Genomic DNA, 18,550 nt, shown 5'->3' with positions numbered 1-18,550 from the left:
CAAATGTATTTAAAAAATTAAAGCATGGATAAATCTAATCTAAACTTACCATCACTTAACTTTGATCCTTTTTCTTTTTCTTCACCTTATCCCACTAGGTGGGGTCGGCACAGCGAATTTTTCTATTCCATTCTCTTCTATCAGCCGTCATCTCAACACTCACTCCTCTCTCTCTCTCATATCGTCATTCACACAATCCATGTCTTTCACTACCTTGCACTACCATTTCGACCCCTAGTCACATGCACATGCATCACTTAGCTTTGATTACTCGCACTAAAAAAAAATACACTAGGCCGAAAAGGCAAGTTTTATCAAAAATGGTCGCTTTCATCGTTTCTATAGTGCTATCACATTATGTACATCTTCTGATTTTCCGATAGATTACTCTTCTCATAAATAGTGTATATTTAATAATACTATGATGTACCTAGTCGGAAAGCGGTCAAACCACTAGTATAACATCAAGCAATAGGAACATTCATTATTTGAAGGCTGAATCCGGTTTAGAACGTCATCAAACTTTAAATCGGATACAAAATATTCAAAAACATAAACTCACATGTGCAAATTTAATGTAAGTTATTATTATTTTTTGTATTTTCTTGGTGCATGCAGCTTTTTTTTCCCTACCTAAGCTAATAGCCTTGAGAGGCTATTTCAGCGTAACCTTAACTAGTCGGTGAGCTCACGGGGCTCAAACCTGATGTCGTTGCTAACACGAACCCTAGCAAGAGCCGTGCTTCGCAGAATCTACCGCCGGATCGGAAACGCGACCCACTGTCACTGAGAAGATCCGGCGAGAAACTCAGTGAGCTTGCATGCAGCACTGGCGTATATTACTAAAAACATTTACTTCATGTTTTATGATGATAAATAAATAAAAATACTCTTTTAAAATTGTATATTTTATTAATCATAATTAGTTGTATGTTAATAGAAAATTTTCCAATCTAAACGAATTTCGACAAGGCTAAAATTGAAATGGTCATCTATACATACATTATAGCGGCGTATTCATACACATCTGTTAATTACATTCATAGGAACATTTGCACCTTAACCTACAACCTAACACTATGCATCGACACTGTTCACAAACTGACTTGAAAATTCATTCACTTTTAAAAACGATATCTATTTCATTCTAAAGAAATTCATTAGGGAATCATCCTCACACGCCCTCGGAAAGGGGTTTAACGAATGTCGGAGAAAAAACTACCCCTAAATCGGCCAGTGTCCTGTGCTGTGCCATAGCGAAATCTCATTTCATTTATTTCACAATCACGATACCTAAAATACATTATTAATTAGGGTTGTTTACCGAGAAGCCTTAACCTTAGCGTGTATGTGACGATTCGCTTCAGTTTCTTGCAAATAATCGAAACGCAATATACAGGTGTAGTATGTGTACTTTGGGTGCAAGTCACGCAAAGAGCCATGGAACGTTTCTCTACGGGATAGAGTGCGCAATACCGAAATCCGCAGAAGAACTGGTTTGCCTGACATTGCCAAAGTGATTGTTCGGAAAAAGTGGAAGTGGGCCGGCCACATATGCCGTCACGCTGACAATCGGTGGGGCACAAAAGTACTGGAGTGGAGACCTCGTACTGGACGTCGTAACGTGGGCAGACAGCCAATGAGGTGGACCGATGACCTGATCAAGGTGGTTGGTAAGAACTGGATGCGAAAGGCAAGAGACCGAAGAGACCTACACTCAGCATTGGGTGGACACGGGTTGAAGAAGAGATGTGTGCTTTTTCTCTATCAACACAAAACTGTGCTACGCTATGCTATATTAATGATGCATCATTTTAAATATTTTACAACGCAGCTCGCATGCGTATCGCCACATGCAGCAACTTCAGATTGTTTAGGGCACAAATCACAACACCACAAACTTATTTGAGCACAGCGTAGCCTTAACAGACCGAATTTAAGTTTATCTGTGTACTGTGACCATATCACAACAAATGTCAATCCTAGTCAAAGTTCATAAATATCAAAGGTATCGTGATAAGGTAGGCAGTACGCGACCTCTTTGCACGTTGTATCACTCTGTACGATTAACCTTCAAAGAGCACGGCTTCCCTATTAAGATCATAACAAAAGGTTTTCAATGAAGACCTCATTGTTGACTAATACGTTGACATGTCGTAGCTCTCATAGGCTCAACGGTTTCACTCTGTAATGAGCTAGTGATGCAATATGGGCTCTCCTTGATATTAATCCCGAACTGACTTGACGTTGAAAGAACAGGTTCATAACTCGTCCTTTCCGTACCACAGCGAATAGAGTACGACAAAAATTCGATAAATCACGTTAAATCAATTGCAAGTCGGCTTTAACGATTTCGTGTTCTATTCGAAGAGCCTAAAGTTCATAATCGCCTATCAGAAATAAAAGGTTATAGTTTCATCGCATCGTGTGCGCCAGGAGTATATCATCGCATCGCATAGCATCATCCGAGTCGGACTGAAGTCCTGTAATACTATAACTCGCCCGTCAATCGACCCTTGATATTTCTAAATACATTCCTATTTAAGCTACACGTTCTGTAAAGCCGAAAACATCCAAATCTGTTGATTAAACAAACATTTATAAAAGCACAGAACTCACGAGATTTAGGTAATTTCAAATGTCAAAAAATCTAAGCTGTCAATGCAGTTTTTTTTTAAATCATCGAAATGCAAACGATATTCACTAACATTCCTCACAGATGTAGCATCGCTTATCCTAACTTGAAAAGCGAACCAGGTCTTGGAATTCATTGAAAAAAGAAATGTTAAGAATATATAATCTATAAAATATCTACGTAGAATAAATCCTAAGATGTAAATTATTTTTGTACACGAATTTGAATTAACCATTTCAATAAAGTACAGAATTGCAAATTTTCAGGCACTTACAACCAAAGATTTCTAAATTGATATTAACATCGCAAATATGTTAGTAAACTATGTGATAACAACATTATTTATTTGATTAAAACAAATTTTGTGTAGAAAAATATTTAGATTATATGGCAACATTCTGCCCCAAACAATTGCAGGAGAAAAAGAAATTAGCCTAAAATAATTTCACATAAATAATGACCAAGTTTCCTAAAAAAAAATCAACAAAATACTGTCACAGTTCCAATTCAGCCAAAATTTGAAAAAACAAAAGTAAAATAACATTATTATTTTTTTACTTAATCAAGAATGCGTTAAAAAAATCGCATTAAAATAAAAACTAGGCTGGATTTATTTAAGGTTAACAAAAGTATACTAAGTTCCACAATGAAATGTTAAAATTCTGGTATTTTAGATAATTGACAAAAAATAACTTGCACGAATATATGGAAATTCGATCTTATGCCTATTTTTTTTTTAAGAGATTTTATGACCTCGTAACTGAGACCTTTAAGTCATGTCTTATTTTAATCTATATTCTTAATTTTATGAAAAATGATATTATGGAGTGAAATGAAATGAAAATGATTAATTTGAGACATTAATCAACTAGGATGAAATTAAATGAGATGATGAGATGAAATCTAATCTCAGTAAAATGGTGGTCATTTACTAAGATTTTTCAGTGGACTTTTTGGAGGATCCCGAGAAGTTACGTCCAGCGGCTTTGTTTCATTTTCCCACATTTGTGCACTTTCACAGATATTAAACGGTCAATAAACCACCATTATTACACATTTAAACCCGAAGAAACACTAAATAGACAAAATAAAACAAATCACACAACTTCACTCCTCGCGTTCCCGCCAAAAAGTCCATCTTATGCCTATAATCAACAATGCTGCCAACACAACAAAAAAAATCTTCAGAAACGCGATAGTTTAAAAATTCTGATTTTACGGAAGAAAGAAAGCGCCTGCTATAAAACAAAATAACGTCACCACTTAAATGCACATACAAGTACTGTACTAAATACACTTTGCGGAAAAGGGACAGGTTGATAACGTTTCTTTAGGAATTTATCAGTCGATTTAAATTACACGTTATTTTAATTCATATATTCAAACAAGTCAACTGTCCGATTTACCAAACGCTTAGTAAAAAAGAATTGAGATTTTTTTTTATAATAAAACAAAGTTTATATATAGATTAAAGCCTGGTGATATAAAAGAAAGAGACCTTAGCTTATAGTAGAATTATTTTGTCGGTACAGTTTGGGTCATAAAACATAGCCCGGCTAGGGCGGTGAGCATGTTGTGCGGGCGCAACCTCATTATCGATAAAAACAAATGAGTCATCGAAGGCAGGTACACGGCGGCGGGGCGGTATACGAAGGGTGGTCAGACATTGTTATGTTATGAGTCATTTGTTGTACTTACCTGCAAATTATAGTACATATTATGTCGAAGAGAAATGTGTTTTTATGCATTCGCTCTCTGAATTTCTTTAGTGACACAATGGCTACTCCTTTGTTTTGTACCAAAACGGTAGACTTTATTCAAAATAATATTTACACGTGTTGTTATCAACAATGTGTTAAAATTTTTCACTGAAATGAAAATAGTTCCCAAAAAGTTACAAAGTGTTAATTTCTGCCGTTCTCGTTAACTTGCTGCGGCGATGTGTGGTGTAAGTGTTCGATTAGTGATTTTTACTTTCATTTTTATCACTAACCCACAAAATGACAAAACTAAATACACTATCGATAACGCTTATCGAAAACAATAATGCGCATCACTATGCCCGTCCATAAGGCTCGTGAGTGGAAGAGAGAGCGAAATACTCGCTTCACCGCTCCGATTATTTATGACCCAAGCTGCACGGACAAAATAATTCTACTATAGTATAGTATAACAGCTGTTATCCCTAACGTGACCATAAGTTCGGCTTTGGGCGGGATTGTTCCGCTGTCCCCAACGAGAATTAGCAGAAAAAAAATATTTCATTGTGGACTTTATTAATTACATTTTAACTATGACTGTATTCGCTGGAGAATTCGATTTATTCATTTATTACTAGTTCATTAGTAACAAACCAACCTTCCATCGCTTCATATGTGGAATATTAATGACTTACATTTTAAATTCAACAAAAAGAATCGAATAATTCAAACACATCATGACGTCACATGTGGCTATTGTGAATGAGTGACGTCACACCGAACGAATTTCTTCAGCCCGCTTACATTAAATTCGATTCCTTTAAAAACAATTGATAAACATTTTATCCTAAAGTACAAACCAGCGAATACAACCACAATGTCAACGCGATCTTACCTTATAAACAAAATAAAATTGCACTTAAAACTAATATCACTTATAAATATAATTTTATATATATATGTATAATAATATGTATATTTGTAGACTCTCTATTTTACAATATAAATAACTCTTTTTAGAAACGAAAATCGAAAATATTCGAGTAAGAGAATCCACTTTCAGAGATCACCGTTTTACTTTCAATACTTTTTTCTTTGTTTCACAACTTCCAATTTAGTGTTTTTTTTTCTTCTTCAATTTGTATAATATTTAATTAATTTTATCATCAAAAAAAATCACTTCAACGATCCCGTTTGTCTCATCGAGCTAGACGAGGTACAGGTAGTGACGTCATAGAGATGATTGTAAATTATTGTTTTACGGTAAAATTATATTAATATTTATGGTAAACTTGTATACTCAATGTACCTAAAGACGTTTGCGTTATCTGTGGAATGACGTCAGAGTACCTTAGAGCTTTCAAACGACGCATTCAAAAGATTTAAGCCACTTGTCTCAGTACGTGCAAATTGTTTATATACATACTGGCTTTTGCCCGCGACTTCGTCCGCATGAATAGTTCACAAATAATGCTTTACTTTAGAACAAATTTAAAGCATAAAAAACATTATAGTGAGCCAACCTTATCGTATAAACATATTATGCTGTCGCGGACTTTTTTTAGATCTTTTTAAGGGGAACAATTCAGTCATACATTATTTTAACGAAACTTTAACCGTTTCTGCAGCGCAAGCAGCGGAAGCTCTCAAAAGGGAAAAAACCCCGTTTTTGAAACATTCTTTATTGGTACTCCGCTTGTATTGGTCTTAGCGTGATGTTATATAGCCTTCCTCAATAAATGGTCTATCTAATACTGAAAGAATCGGAGAAATCAGACCAGTAGTTCTTGAGATTAGCGCGATCAAACAAACTCTTCAGCTTTATAATTTATAATACATATAATCTTCTCTTAAACTAACAAAATGATAACATGAAGTGTTTATGACTGAATCCAGCAGACCAACTTGACGATTTGTAAAAATAAAATACGATTTATATGGTAGGGAAATAAAATTGCCTCCGAGGGTAGAATGCGTGTATAAGATTTCAACATGTCGCAAACAATAGGGCTGTCATTACAAAGTATTTTATTTCAGCAAATACTTATTTTAGATTTTTGAAGTGATAACTTCTAGCACCGTTACGTTCTGAAACTTGATGAAAGAAAGAGCGACTCTAAAAAGAGACAAACATATACAATCTATAAATATTTAGCCAACAAGAGATTGAGATAGGATATTCCCCTATACATATAGAAGGTATCCCATATACCTCATGGGTACTGCACATATGTTTTTTAAGTTAAATTAAATTAAGCTTTAAAAATAATTATACACTTATTAACGTCTTTTGAATTTGACTTTATAAAGCGCGGTCTGAAAGCACTTCTAATAAATAATCCGACAGGTGGTAAAAAAAATTTTTTTTAAGTATCTATGTCACAGACTAATTTAAACTCGTTTATGGCAACACATTTTCTCTGCACATGCACAAGTTGCCATACTAATAACATAACAATTTTACACGAAACATTCGTTTTAATAGATCTCTGTGACGTCACACTTCTGCACCATATCATTAAACATTCCGCTGTGTGCGTGTCTTTACAAAGCACTATGCAATAATACAAAGCGTGTTATTTAAAAACTAAGTTTCGCTATAACGAAGGCACAGATCACAATCTATGTTCTAAAATAAATCAATGCATTTGCTGAACTATATACAAAATACAGTTCTATATATTTATATTTTTATTCCATCGAAAGAGTCATCGAGATTGTAACGGCTATTGGATAATAAGCTTTGTGCCTTCGAAATACGAGTTGATTATAATTTTATTTCATTAGTTGGACCTACACGAGACACGAGGACTTCCTCCGTGCCGATGTGAACGCACAACCGAACCCGTCTCATTGGAATAAACTCTGCACTTTCAATTTGGGCAACTGCCGCTGCGAATGTTTGATTATCGTCACCTGAAAATTATACAAAATCAATTGAATATGCAATTTCGAAAAGGGCACATATCGCATTTTTTTTTATTGCTCACATGGATGGACGAGCTCACAGCCCACCTGGTGTTAAGTGGTTACTGGAGCCCATAGACATCTACAACGTAAATGCGCTACCCACCTTGAGACATAAGTTCTAAGGTCTCAGGTATAGTTACAACGGCTGCCCCGCCCTTCAAACCGAAACGCATTACTGCTTCACGGCAGAAATAGGCAGGGTGGTGGTACCTACCCGCGCGGACTCTCAAGAGGTCCTACCACCAGTAAAAAATATTAACCAAATATATATATATAAACCATATTTTGTCAAATACGTTTTTTCATATACATGTAGTTTTGAGGCTTACCTACACCCATTTTATAATAATGCCAATAATTTTCAATTGCTAATTAACACTAAAATTTAAATCAAGAGTTAATATTAGAAATTTTACACTGCTTTAGAAAATAATCAGTTTTTTTTTCATTTCCTGAACATTTAACATTTTCATAAATGTGCCCTTTACGATTTTTTTTTTTTTATTGCTTAGCTTGGTGGACAAGCTCACAGCCCACCTGGTGTTAAGTGGTTACTGGAGCCCATAGACATTTAAAACGGAAATGCGCCACCCACCTTGAGATATAAGTTCTAAGGTCTCAAGTATAGTTACAACGGCTGCCCCACCCTTCAAACCGAAACGCATTACTGCTTCACGGCAGAAATAAGCAGGGTGGTGGTACCTACCCGCGCGGACTCACAAGAGGTCCTACCACCAGTAAATTGCATATTCAATGAAATTAATTAGTTTTGACGCTATTCTTATATAACTTAAGTATACTGCGATTCAGTCTCGATGCTGAGGCACAGAATCTGAAGGTTAGTGGGATGTTCAATAATATACCTCGTGAAACTGGGTGTTGTCTTTCAGGTCCAATGGGTCTTCTTTCAACATCTGCAAACAAATAGAAATCAGGAGTTAGATTCGTGAAAAATTACAAGCATTCTTGTGAAATTTTATTGTTAATGAATGTAATATGGATGCAATATCTGAAGTAATGTAAGAGTCCGCGACTCATCTTTAGTTAGGGAAGGGTGAGTCTATCAAATTGAACGCAGCTTAAAGTCAGGAATATAGAAGTAATCTGTGCCAATGTAAGTCGTCTGACTCTTTGGCGGAAACGCGAGGAATGAAGTTGTGTGATTTGTTTTATTTTGTCTAATTAGTGTTTCTTCAAGTTTAAATGTGTAATAACGGTGGTTTATTAACTGTTTATGTAACTGTTATCTGTGAAAGTGCACAAATGTGGGAAAATCAAACAAAGCCGCTGAACGTAACTTCTCGGGATTCTCCGAAAAGTCTCAGTAAATGACCACCATTTTACTGAGATTATATTTCATCCCATATCATCTCATTTCATTTCATTTCACTCTATAATATCATTTTTCATAAACATATGAATATAAATTAAAATAAGACATGACTTAAAGGTTTTAGTTACCAGGTCATAAAATCCCTTAAAAAAAAAACAGTCCACGACCACAGTTGCCAGATGGGGGGGATTCCCTGCAAATTCGGGGGGTTTTTCGACCTTGGGGGGAAATTCGGGGGGAAAGATTCTTTGGGGGACATTCGGGGGGGAAAAAGTTAGTTGGGAGAAATTTCGGAGGTTTTTTGAGTATCAATTTGCAATTACTATTAGAATAATTATAGTCTACTATTCACAAGTCAATATTATAAAGGACAAATTATGCAACCAAATAGCAATAGAAACTGCCGAAGCGGTTCTCAGGATTCGATTTTCACTGCCAAATAGATGCATAAATTTTGTTCCCACACCGGACATGTTAAATATCTTTAACTTCGAAAACGAGTATGCTTTGAATAATAATAACGAAAGTGAATATGATCGTGATAATTGTTTAGAGATGGTTGAAGTTATAGGGATAGCTTAATTAAAAAATAAAAGAATCCTTTTGGTTTTTTATTTCTTCTTTAAAATAAGTAAAAACTGTTTTGGGGGTTTTCTTCTTCAAAAAGCTTATTTTCGGGGGGTTTTCGAAAAAAGTTGGGGGGAAATTCACACGGTCATCTGGCAGCACTGTCCACGACTCTTTAGTTAGTGACGGGCGCGTACCTTGGGCGGGCGTCCCCGGCGCGGCGGGCGCGCGTCGTGCGCAGCGAGCACGCGCAGCTGGTGCGCGGCCAGCAGGTGCTCGGTGTGCGCGCGCGGGGAGGGCAGGCGCGCCGAGCACGACGAGAACACGCACGGGTAGAGGCACTCTGCACACACACCGACAAACGCACGCGTCGTACACACAAAACGCAAATAACGATGAACTTAATCTTAAAAACATGTTAACCTCTTCAGGAATATTGGCACATATGTTGGTTTTTAAGTTTTTATTACTATTATTATTTATATATTTAATTCACTATGTTTGTTTTTTATTTTTTTACTTCATGAATTTTTTTATATATAGTATGCACATAATGCACATAATATTATAAATAATATATTAAATTGAAGAATTTAATACTTTAAAAAATTCGTCTCTGAAGAGGTTAAATAGATCGTTGATTTTTCTAGACTTCACAGACAGATATCATCATCATTTAATATATATATGAAATTTCTTTGATCATTTGCTTTAGAGATTATCGCCTCTGGGTCGATACTATAACGAAAATACGAAAAAACTACACACAACAGTTTAAATGTAATTTTCGCAGAATAATGCATGCGAATTCTATCGTAGTGTTTATAACTTGTATCGACCGCGCGACTGTTAAGTTTAAGCTACTGTCATGAACCGTGCTGTAGTGGCACCGTGGACACGCACTGTTGTCGTCGACGTCGTCGGCGCCGCGGTGCGGGGCGGGGTGCGGGGCGGAGTGCGGGGCGGGGTGCGGGGCGAGGTGCGGGGCGAGGTGCTGCGCCGCGTGCTGCAGCAGCAGGCGCTCGTTGGGGAACGTCATGTCGCACAGCGTGCAAGCTCGCCGCTGATTGGCGACGCGCATCGGACTCTTCAGTTCCCCGTGAACTTCACGTCTGTAAACATTATCATCATTACTGTTTAGTAAACGTGCTTCAAACACCGAATATCCTTCATAAAAATATTATTATTAACGGGTTGGGTATCGAGTATCGAACACTATTAATTCGAATTATTCAATTTAAATTTTAAAGTTCAAATCATGCATATACGACTATGTACCTCCAGTATATGGTCTATATAGTATATAGTCTATATACTATATAGAGACATATTCAAAATAGTTAATTTTGATTATGTATGTTGCAGAATGGGCCGATATCTTCATTATTTCTTGACTTTTTTTTTTCTTAAATGGATGGACGAGCTCACAACCCACCCGGTGTTAAGTGGTTACTAGAGTCCATAGACATCTACAACGTAAATGCGCCAACCACCTTGAGATATAAGTTCTAAGGTCTCAGTATAGTTACGACAGTTATCCCACCCTTCAAACCGAAACACATTACTGTTTCACGGCAGAAATAGGCAGGGTGGTGGTACCTACCCGTGCGGACTAGAGTTGGGTACCTCACTCATGAGTTGCCTCATTTGAGGTACTCGTGACAGTAAATTGAAAGAGTTACTCGAATTTCAATATTGAACCGCCTCACGAACCTCTTCACGCTAGTGAGTGCGTGAGAAAAATGTTCGGCGAGGTTATTATCTGTGAACGTGAATCAGATGAATGGAAACGAGGGAGTTGAGCCAACTTGAGCTGAACTGAGGCGGGAAGTCTCAGATCAAACGAAATTACAAACATGTTTATTTTTGTTTAATTTTTTTAGCTGTTTGTATGTGTTGTTGTTTGAATTTAATTATATAGTTATAGAAGGAATATTAGGGGTGCTAAAATAAAAGTAACAACGTAACAAGTTAAAGATTGATACAACAATGTCAACAATGCACTTCGAAGGTCAGAGGTAAACTATAAACTAAAAAAGAAAAGAATTTTAAAATAAAATATTTTTATTTCCCTGGGATTGATAATCCCTTGGATAATAAGCTTTATTTACTCACACTTAAAAATGGTAATAGTGTGTCATTAATTTCTTTCATTTTAAATTCTGAGCGAAAGAAAACTATACGTGTGAGGGAGAACAATAATTGCATTTCGGCAGAACCCGAACGAAGCCACGCTCGGCGACGGCATTCCGTAGCATTCGGTAACACGAAGCGCGACTCGAGTATAATGCGCGCGCAACACTTGCTCGACTCCCTCACTCGTTCGGCCTCAACTCAACCAACTCATCGCCCGCGCCGTCGCCGCGTCGCGCAGGGCCGGGACGTAATGATGACGTATCGAGCAAGCGCTAACTCACCTCAAATGAGGGGTACCTCATGAGTACCTCACGAGGTGAAATGAGGTGCTCCCTCATCCTCATTTAAAATAGACGAGTTACCCATCGCTAGTGCGGACTCACAAGAGGTCCTACCACCAGTAAGTAATAATAGGCGTATGGTGGGTAGTCGTGCAGAGATTGCGCAGCATGAAATGATGACAGTTCCGAGACGTCTTCACTCTTCCGAATTCAGGCAACGAATGTGCTTCCATTCAACCCGAGCGATGACACCTCGACTCTGCCGAAACTCGCCACCCGAAGTGAGCCAATGCTTGACGAGTAGTTGCGGCTCACATCCACTAGATGGCGCGCTTTCGCTTCGTCTATCGTGTCCGGATGCGACATGTATAATATTTGATTAAAACGAATCTCACCTGTGAGTGTACATTTGATTCCGTTGCTGGAAGGACTCGCCGCACACGGTGCAGTCGTACGTAGACTCCACGGGCCGCCCGCTCAAGTGACGTTTCCGATGCTGGTTCAAGTTCGTCACCTGTGCGTTACACGCGTAGGCATTTCATTACTTAAATAAGCATCAGCATTAAGGGAAATAAATTCATAATTGGGTAATTCTCGGTAGACTGACAGTCCAAATGTTTTTTGTTCTTTACCTATACTGGTAACCTCGAGGGGCTATGCCCCATTCCCGATCCTGCGGACAGAATGGAAAGCAGTCGACGTCGCCCAAAACACGTCATTTCGCATCCTCCCGATCCACTGACGGTGCTTTTAGGTACCTCAAGCACCGGTTACCGTTCTCGTCGAACCCGTCGCTTGCGACGAAGGGCTCGATCAGTAAATTAACCCTCAGACACAGCCCACTGAGTTCTCGCCGGATCTTCTCAGTGGGTCGCGTTTCCGATCCGGTGGTAGATTCTGCGATTCTGCTGAATTTGCTAATACTAGCCCTAGTTCCGAGCAGTGATTCGCAGAATCTACCACCGAATCGGAAACGCGACCCACTTAGGAGAAACTCAGTAATTAAGTTACACATCAAATCGTTTATCGCATTCGACGAGTTCGAGGAAAACAGTGGCGAGTGCTAGGATTTTTTTTTATTGCTTAAATGGGTGGACGAGCTCACAACCCGCCTGGTGTTAAGTGGTTACTAGACATCTACGACGTAAATGCGCCACCCACCTTGAGATATAAGTCCTAAGGTCTCACTCAGTATAATTACAACGGCTGCCCCGCCCTTCAAACCGAAACGCATTACTGCTTCCGGCAGAGATAGGCGGGGCGGTAGTACCTACCCGTGCAGACTCACAAGAGGTCCTACCACCAGTACCCAAAAGCACCGAGTGATTGGTGAAGATAAGACGTGTTTAGGGCGTTGGCGGCTGTGTCGCCCGGTCATTTGAGTCGGGAATATATTTAATTTGAGGGCACGATAAGAGACCGTGTATGACTTGTCTATGCCCAGAACCCACATACCTGTGCGTACGCTTTATCGCAGCCGGGCTCGGGACACACGAAGGGACGTTCGCCGGTGTGAAGTCTCACGTGGTTATTCAGATTTGTTAACTAAACAAACAAAAAAAAGTTCATTTTTCTATTAAAGCTACAAAAATAATGACCGAAGTATATAATATTCGACGCTTGAAAGGCAAACGTGACTAAGCGACAATGCGTGAACTTTACAGTAGACTAATTTAAAGTTGAAATACCTGAAAAAAATTCTATTTTAACGAATCTAGCTGTAGGACTAAAATTATTTTAATAGACCTAGAAATATATATTTTTTGCGCATCGAATATGGTTATTGCCTATCATTTATGTACAAAGCAGTTATTGTCGCTTAGTCACGTTTGCCTTTCAAGCGTCGATATATTAATATTATTATTTTTTTTTTAAATCGAAACCGACCTGCGTAAAAGCCTTCCCGCATTCGCTACATTTGAACGGCCTCTCATTTGTGTGGATACGAAGATGCGCCCTCAAATTATTTGACTGGGAAAATGCTGAAAGAGTAATCCAATCAAATATAATGTTCTATAAGGTTGACAAAATTTGATGTTGACCACAATTTTTTTTATTTTATTTTTTTCATTTACTTCAGATTTTGCATCCATATTACATCCATTTGACGGAAAAATGATGTATTTATTATTTCGATCCTTCAATGGGGCTACTGCAGGATTGCGGACATGTTTCTTTTGTATAATAGACTATGATTATCATTACTACTAATCTACTGTTTATTTGTTCAATATTTTAAATATGTATAGTAAATTTTTATTGCATATTTTTCCTCTTCATTTGGTGGAGAATGTTTTTAAATCTAACCTTTATTACAGAAGGCACAGACGAATCGTCTCTCGGCACGATGGTGACGTAAGTGATTCTGCAACTGTGCATTCTTCTGAAACGATTTTTGACATATACCACAGAACAATGAGGAGTCGACACCCTGGAAATGTTAATATGGATCTGAATCGGGCAAAGGCCAAACATCCTTATCTATACTTCTATACATAATTTATAAAGAGGAAGATATGTTTGTTTGTTTGTATTGAATAAGCTCCGAAACTACTGAACCGATTTGAGAAATTATTTCACCGTTTGGAAGCTACACTATTCCCGAGTGACATAGCCTATAATCTTTTTTGAAAAAAATTAAGGATCCTTACTAAAACTCCAATAATGTAACTCAAGGTGTAAAAAAGTTACCTAAAATATTCTTTACATCGCGTGCCCTGTGAAAACTATTGATGATAGAATAAAATAATGTACTACGACTTTGTAGAATATATTATTATTTAAAAAAGGGTCGCCAAAGTATATGTCTAACTATTATAGTTATGCCGCAATAAGTGTTCTTTTATTTTAAAAAAATAAAACAATTTCGTTGAAATTTTTGTTAAAGACCCGAGCGGAGCCGGAGCGGGCCGCTAGTAAAGTAATATACTGAGTGTTAGGAGACCGCTTCCGAAAACGAAAATTTTGTATCTACCTACAAAGTTGTAAATGTTGGGGAGCGCGGTATCAGCGCCGCGCCGGTGTGCGTGTTTAGCGTCAGCACAGACAGAACGGAGCGCAGCGGAGAGGATTTTATGAACACAATTGAAAATAAGCTTTCAAATTATAAACATAAAGTGCATAAATGCTTGAATCCGACAAAAAATACTCGCGCGTGCTCGAAGATGCGCGGTGTTGAGTAGGCGCCCGCGTCGTACGCGTACGCGATCCATAAAGAAAATGCCCGAGGCCTCCCGGAGATTATTCCTCTCTGTTTGCGCTGACCCTAAAAGAAACGCCGCGCCCGGGCGTTCGTTGATCCGAGCATCAGCTGTTTTGATTTTGTGTTTCATTGCTGGTTTTTTTTAGTAATGTATTTTTTATGAAACTATCGTTTCATTTAGCTGTACTAACATGATGGAGCGTAAATAACACTAATAAAACGTTTTAAAAATATATTTTTTTTTTAAATCTTTTCCGTCCCACCGTCAAAAGAGTCATTAGCACTGTCGTCTGTCTTCGTTTTCGGAAGCGGTCTCCTAACACCCAGTATTTTTTCTACAATACAATACTATCCTTCATACAGGAATGACAGAAACAAAAGATGGTGGTAGACTATGGATCAACAGTTAATAAAACCCATGAAATTGTTAGATTGCGCTTTTTAATCATTAAAAAATGTATTAAATGGTAATTATTAATGCAGTTAACGAATAAATAAATTAATTGCATTACGAATGCTGCTGAGTTATCGTGACCTAAAAGATAAGATGCTGTACTCATTTCTGGCTAGATATGCCATGTTCAAAAACTATTTTTTCTAGTTGAATAATACATATAGTACATATTGAAGGAATAATCTATACTTCTATACTAATATTCTTCTATACTTCTACACTTCTATAACTTCTATACTTTTATACTAATATTATAAAGAGAAAAGATTTGTTTGTTTGTATTGAATAGGCTCCGAACTACTGAACCGATTTGAAAAATTCTTTCACAGTTTGGAAGCTACACTATTCCCTATTTTTTTCCTACCTAAGCTGAGAGCCTTGAGAGGCTATTTCAGCTTAACCTTAACTAGTAAGTGAGCTCACGGGGCTCAACCCTGACGACGTTAACCTAACACGAACCCTAGGAAGAGCCGTACTTCGCAGAATCTACCACCGGATCGGAAACGCGACCCACTGAGAAGATCCGGCGATAAACTCAGTGGGCTGTGTCTGAGCTCTGTGGCTTTGCTTTGCCCCGTCGTTGTAGTTAGCGGTGGCCACGACAAGAGGGTTATCGTGCCGCACTGCTTTTTCAAAGTAGCGTTCTGACGCTTCTCTATGACACTTACACATCGGTTCTAGATTAAGGTCGTTGTGAAGATCTACATTCCTCACATACCATGGTGCTCCGACGGGTATCGGTGTGTGTAAGGGTCGCGTGAGCGAACACTACACTTGCATAAGTCACGACGAAACGTATACAAGTTTTGTAGTGTCACCTTGTTACGAAGGGACAATTTACTTCGTTTGAAGTAAAGTCGACCGAGTAGGAACGCGGCCCAGTCGCGTACTGCCTTAATGTGGGGACCGAATGTCATCCCTCCGTCGAGGGTGACGCCTAAAGTACATACTTAACTCTTCGAAGCCCACGGTGTGAGCTGGCCAAAAATGTTTATGGGGAGAATGGAGTTATCGCGCCTAAATCGAGACGAGATAATAGCAGAGGAGTCGCGATGGCGACTTCTTTTGAAGAGCACAACTGTGCTTTTCGTAGGATTGATATTGATGCGTTACTTCCACCACCACTTCCTTCCAGGAACCACTGTCCTGGCCAGTCCCAGTGACTGTGATCTGGAGTTTACTGCGGATGAACGACATCTTCCTACTCGAGTAGTAGAGATCCGTATCATCAGTTAAGAGGGCTAACTGGGTCGGCGGCGATCGGGGTGTTTCGTTAATGTATAACTTGAAAAGTGGCAGAGAGAGAGTAGACCCTTGCGGAACTCCGGCCGAGATCTGACGCGAGAGAGAGCGGGTTCCCTTTACTCGGTATCGAAACGAACGGTTCGACAAGAAATCTCGTATGATGAGTACGAGTTTGTCTGGCACTTCCATGTTGTAGTTTGAATACTAAGCCGTTGTGCCAGACTTTGTCGAACACTTTTTTTTTATTGCTTAGATGAGTGGACGAGCGCACAGCCCACCTGGTGTTAAGTGGTTACTGGAGCCCATAGACATCTACAACGTAAGTGCGCCATCCACCTTGACATATAAGTTCTAAGATCTCAGTATGGTTACAACGGCTGCCCCACCTTTCAAACCGAAACGCATCACTGCTTCACGGCAGAAATAGGCAGGAGGGTGGTACCTACCCATGCGGACTCAATAGAGGTCTTACCACCAGTTCGAGATATCGAAAAAGGGGGCTCATGTGGGGGCAGGTCTAGGTCTATTTAGTCCTATATGCTCCGTGAGATGGTGCACTTGTTGGATGCACAAATGTTTGGCATGTTTGGAACTGTTCATTTATGAGGATACCTTTTGAGGTGTTAAAGTCCCAGAGGCGTTTAGGAATCAGTTGTTCATAAAATTTGCCTTTCGCTGGAAGGATGTTTTAGGAAGCATTAGCTTATGAGTTCATTTTTAGGGAAGGTATACCACAAACCCATTATGTAACATTAAGTAAAGAAAAACTTAAAAATATTGCTATTAAATTGGATTTAGGATGCTTTGTATAAGGAAAAATATAGGATCCAATCTTGAACCTGACATTCATGGATTGGAGCGGAAGATGACATGGAAGAGTATTTAATTATGCGACTTAATAATATCTTTCTTATTAAAATGGCATTGTTAGAGACCTCATCATTTGTGGACTGTGATGTATTGTGTTGTTCTGTACTGCTTTCTCCAATGGACACTTCAGGTACTAAGGGTTGACATTTGAAACATGCATAAACTCCATCTTTGCCAGTCTCGAATAATTGCTGAAAAAAACACTAAATTTAATACATATTTCAGATTTATACTTAAACAAAAATAAAAGCATTTTAACAATAGAGTTCAAGATTAATGATAAAATAATTTAAGATAAATATTACACAAAAGTACTTTAAAAATCAAATCACTCAAAACTTTTTCGTTTTGTTTTCTCAGCCAGACCTATGGAATATGCCAAGGTTCACTATCCGTCCAAAAAAAAAAAGAACATTCGTTTTTTTACACAGCGCCGAGCCAGACGTAAAAAAAACAGGCCGACCGAGCGAACGACGGCTAAGCAAGTAAAAAAAAATTACGCGGGCAGGTTTCGAATGTTTTTTTGTCGACGATAAACTCAAGATATTCAAATAGAGAACATCAACTGCACCCCTTTAAACACAACCATTCCGTCATAAAAGCAGCTAACATTGATTCAGGGACGTTATTTTTACAACTATCACGTTAAGAAAACAAAAAATAATAAAAGAACGTCTTGAAATGACGCTCAGTTAATAGATAAAGATATGTTACCTCAGCCGGTATCAAACATTCTCCACATTTATCCATTGTAAAAACACACAATTGAAGAAAAAAAAGTGTTAAGAACACTTGAAAACAATAAAACTTAATATTTTTACATGGATAGGGCACCGCTGAGAAAAATTATTACAGGGCGGGTCGGGTGCGAGAAGTACGGGAGGAGGGGATTTTTTTTAAATGGTAGTCTACGGCCATCAGCGACTCATCTTTTTACCCACTATTAACTGTTTCAACATTCTGCAATGAGCTATTAAGGAGTTTAATAATTGTTCAACGCATTTGATGAAAGAATCCAAAAAGAATTTTCTCCCAGTTTTATTTAATTAAATTTTAAAATTAGGCCAAATTCATTCATTTCTTCACCTTTCTATGTAAAATATTTATGTATCTCACTTGATCTAAAACATATTCTTAAATGATTTCGACAACAAAGA

The 18,550-nt window shown here is 38.2% G+C and overlaps 1 protein-coding gene across 3 annotated transcripts; it reads right to left on the bottom strand.

Annotated features, from left to right (window-relative positions):
* Nucleotides 1–892: 892 nt before the first annotated feature.
* On the bottom strand, nt 893–18,273 carry LOC114247684 (uncharacterized). Of its 3 annotated transcripts, none has more exons than XM_028180699.2 (11): nt 18,108–18,273; nt 17,459–17,584; nt 13,930–14,053; nt 13,510–13,604; nt 13,078–13,167; nt 12,018–12,136; nt 10,109–10,317; nt 9,403–9,548; nt 8,169–8,219; nt 3,781–7,251; nt 893–3,360 (listed from the first exon to the last, which is right to left on the bottom strand). In XM_028180699.2, exons 1-10 carry the CDS (start codon nt 18,141–18,143, stop codon nt 7,186–7,188), a joined length of 1,062 nt encoding a protein of 353 aa, XP_028036500.2. In that variant the 5' UTR covers nt 18,144–18,273; the 3' UTR covers nt 893–3,360; nt 3,781–7,185. The 3 variants fall into 3 exon arrangements, with proteins under 3 accessions (XP_028036500.2, XP_028036501.2, XP_089590165.1); XM_028180700.2 differs by having other exon boundaries at nt 13,930–14,005; XM_089734039.1 differs by having other exon boundaries at nt 13,930–14,002.
* Nucleotides 18,274–18,550: the final 277 nt, after the last annotated feature.

Source organism: Bombyx mandarina, chromosome 16 (assembly GCF_030267445.1).
Source record: "Bombyx mandarina strain Sakado chromosome 16, ASM3026744v2".
Classification (NCBI taxonomy): Eukaryota; Metazoa; Arthropoda; class Insecta; order Lepidoptera; family Bombycidae; genus Bombyx; species Bombyx mandarina.
Note: the sequence above shows the minus strand (reverse complement) of the source record. Positions and strands in the feature narration are given on the sequence as shown.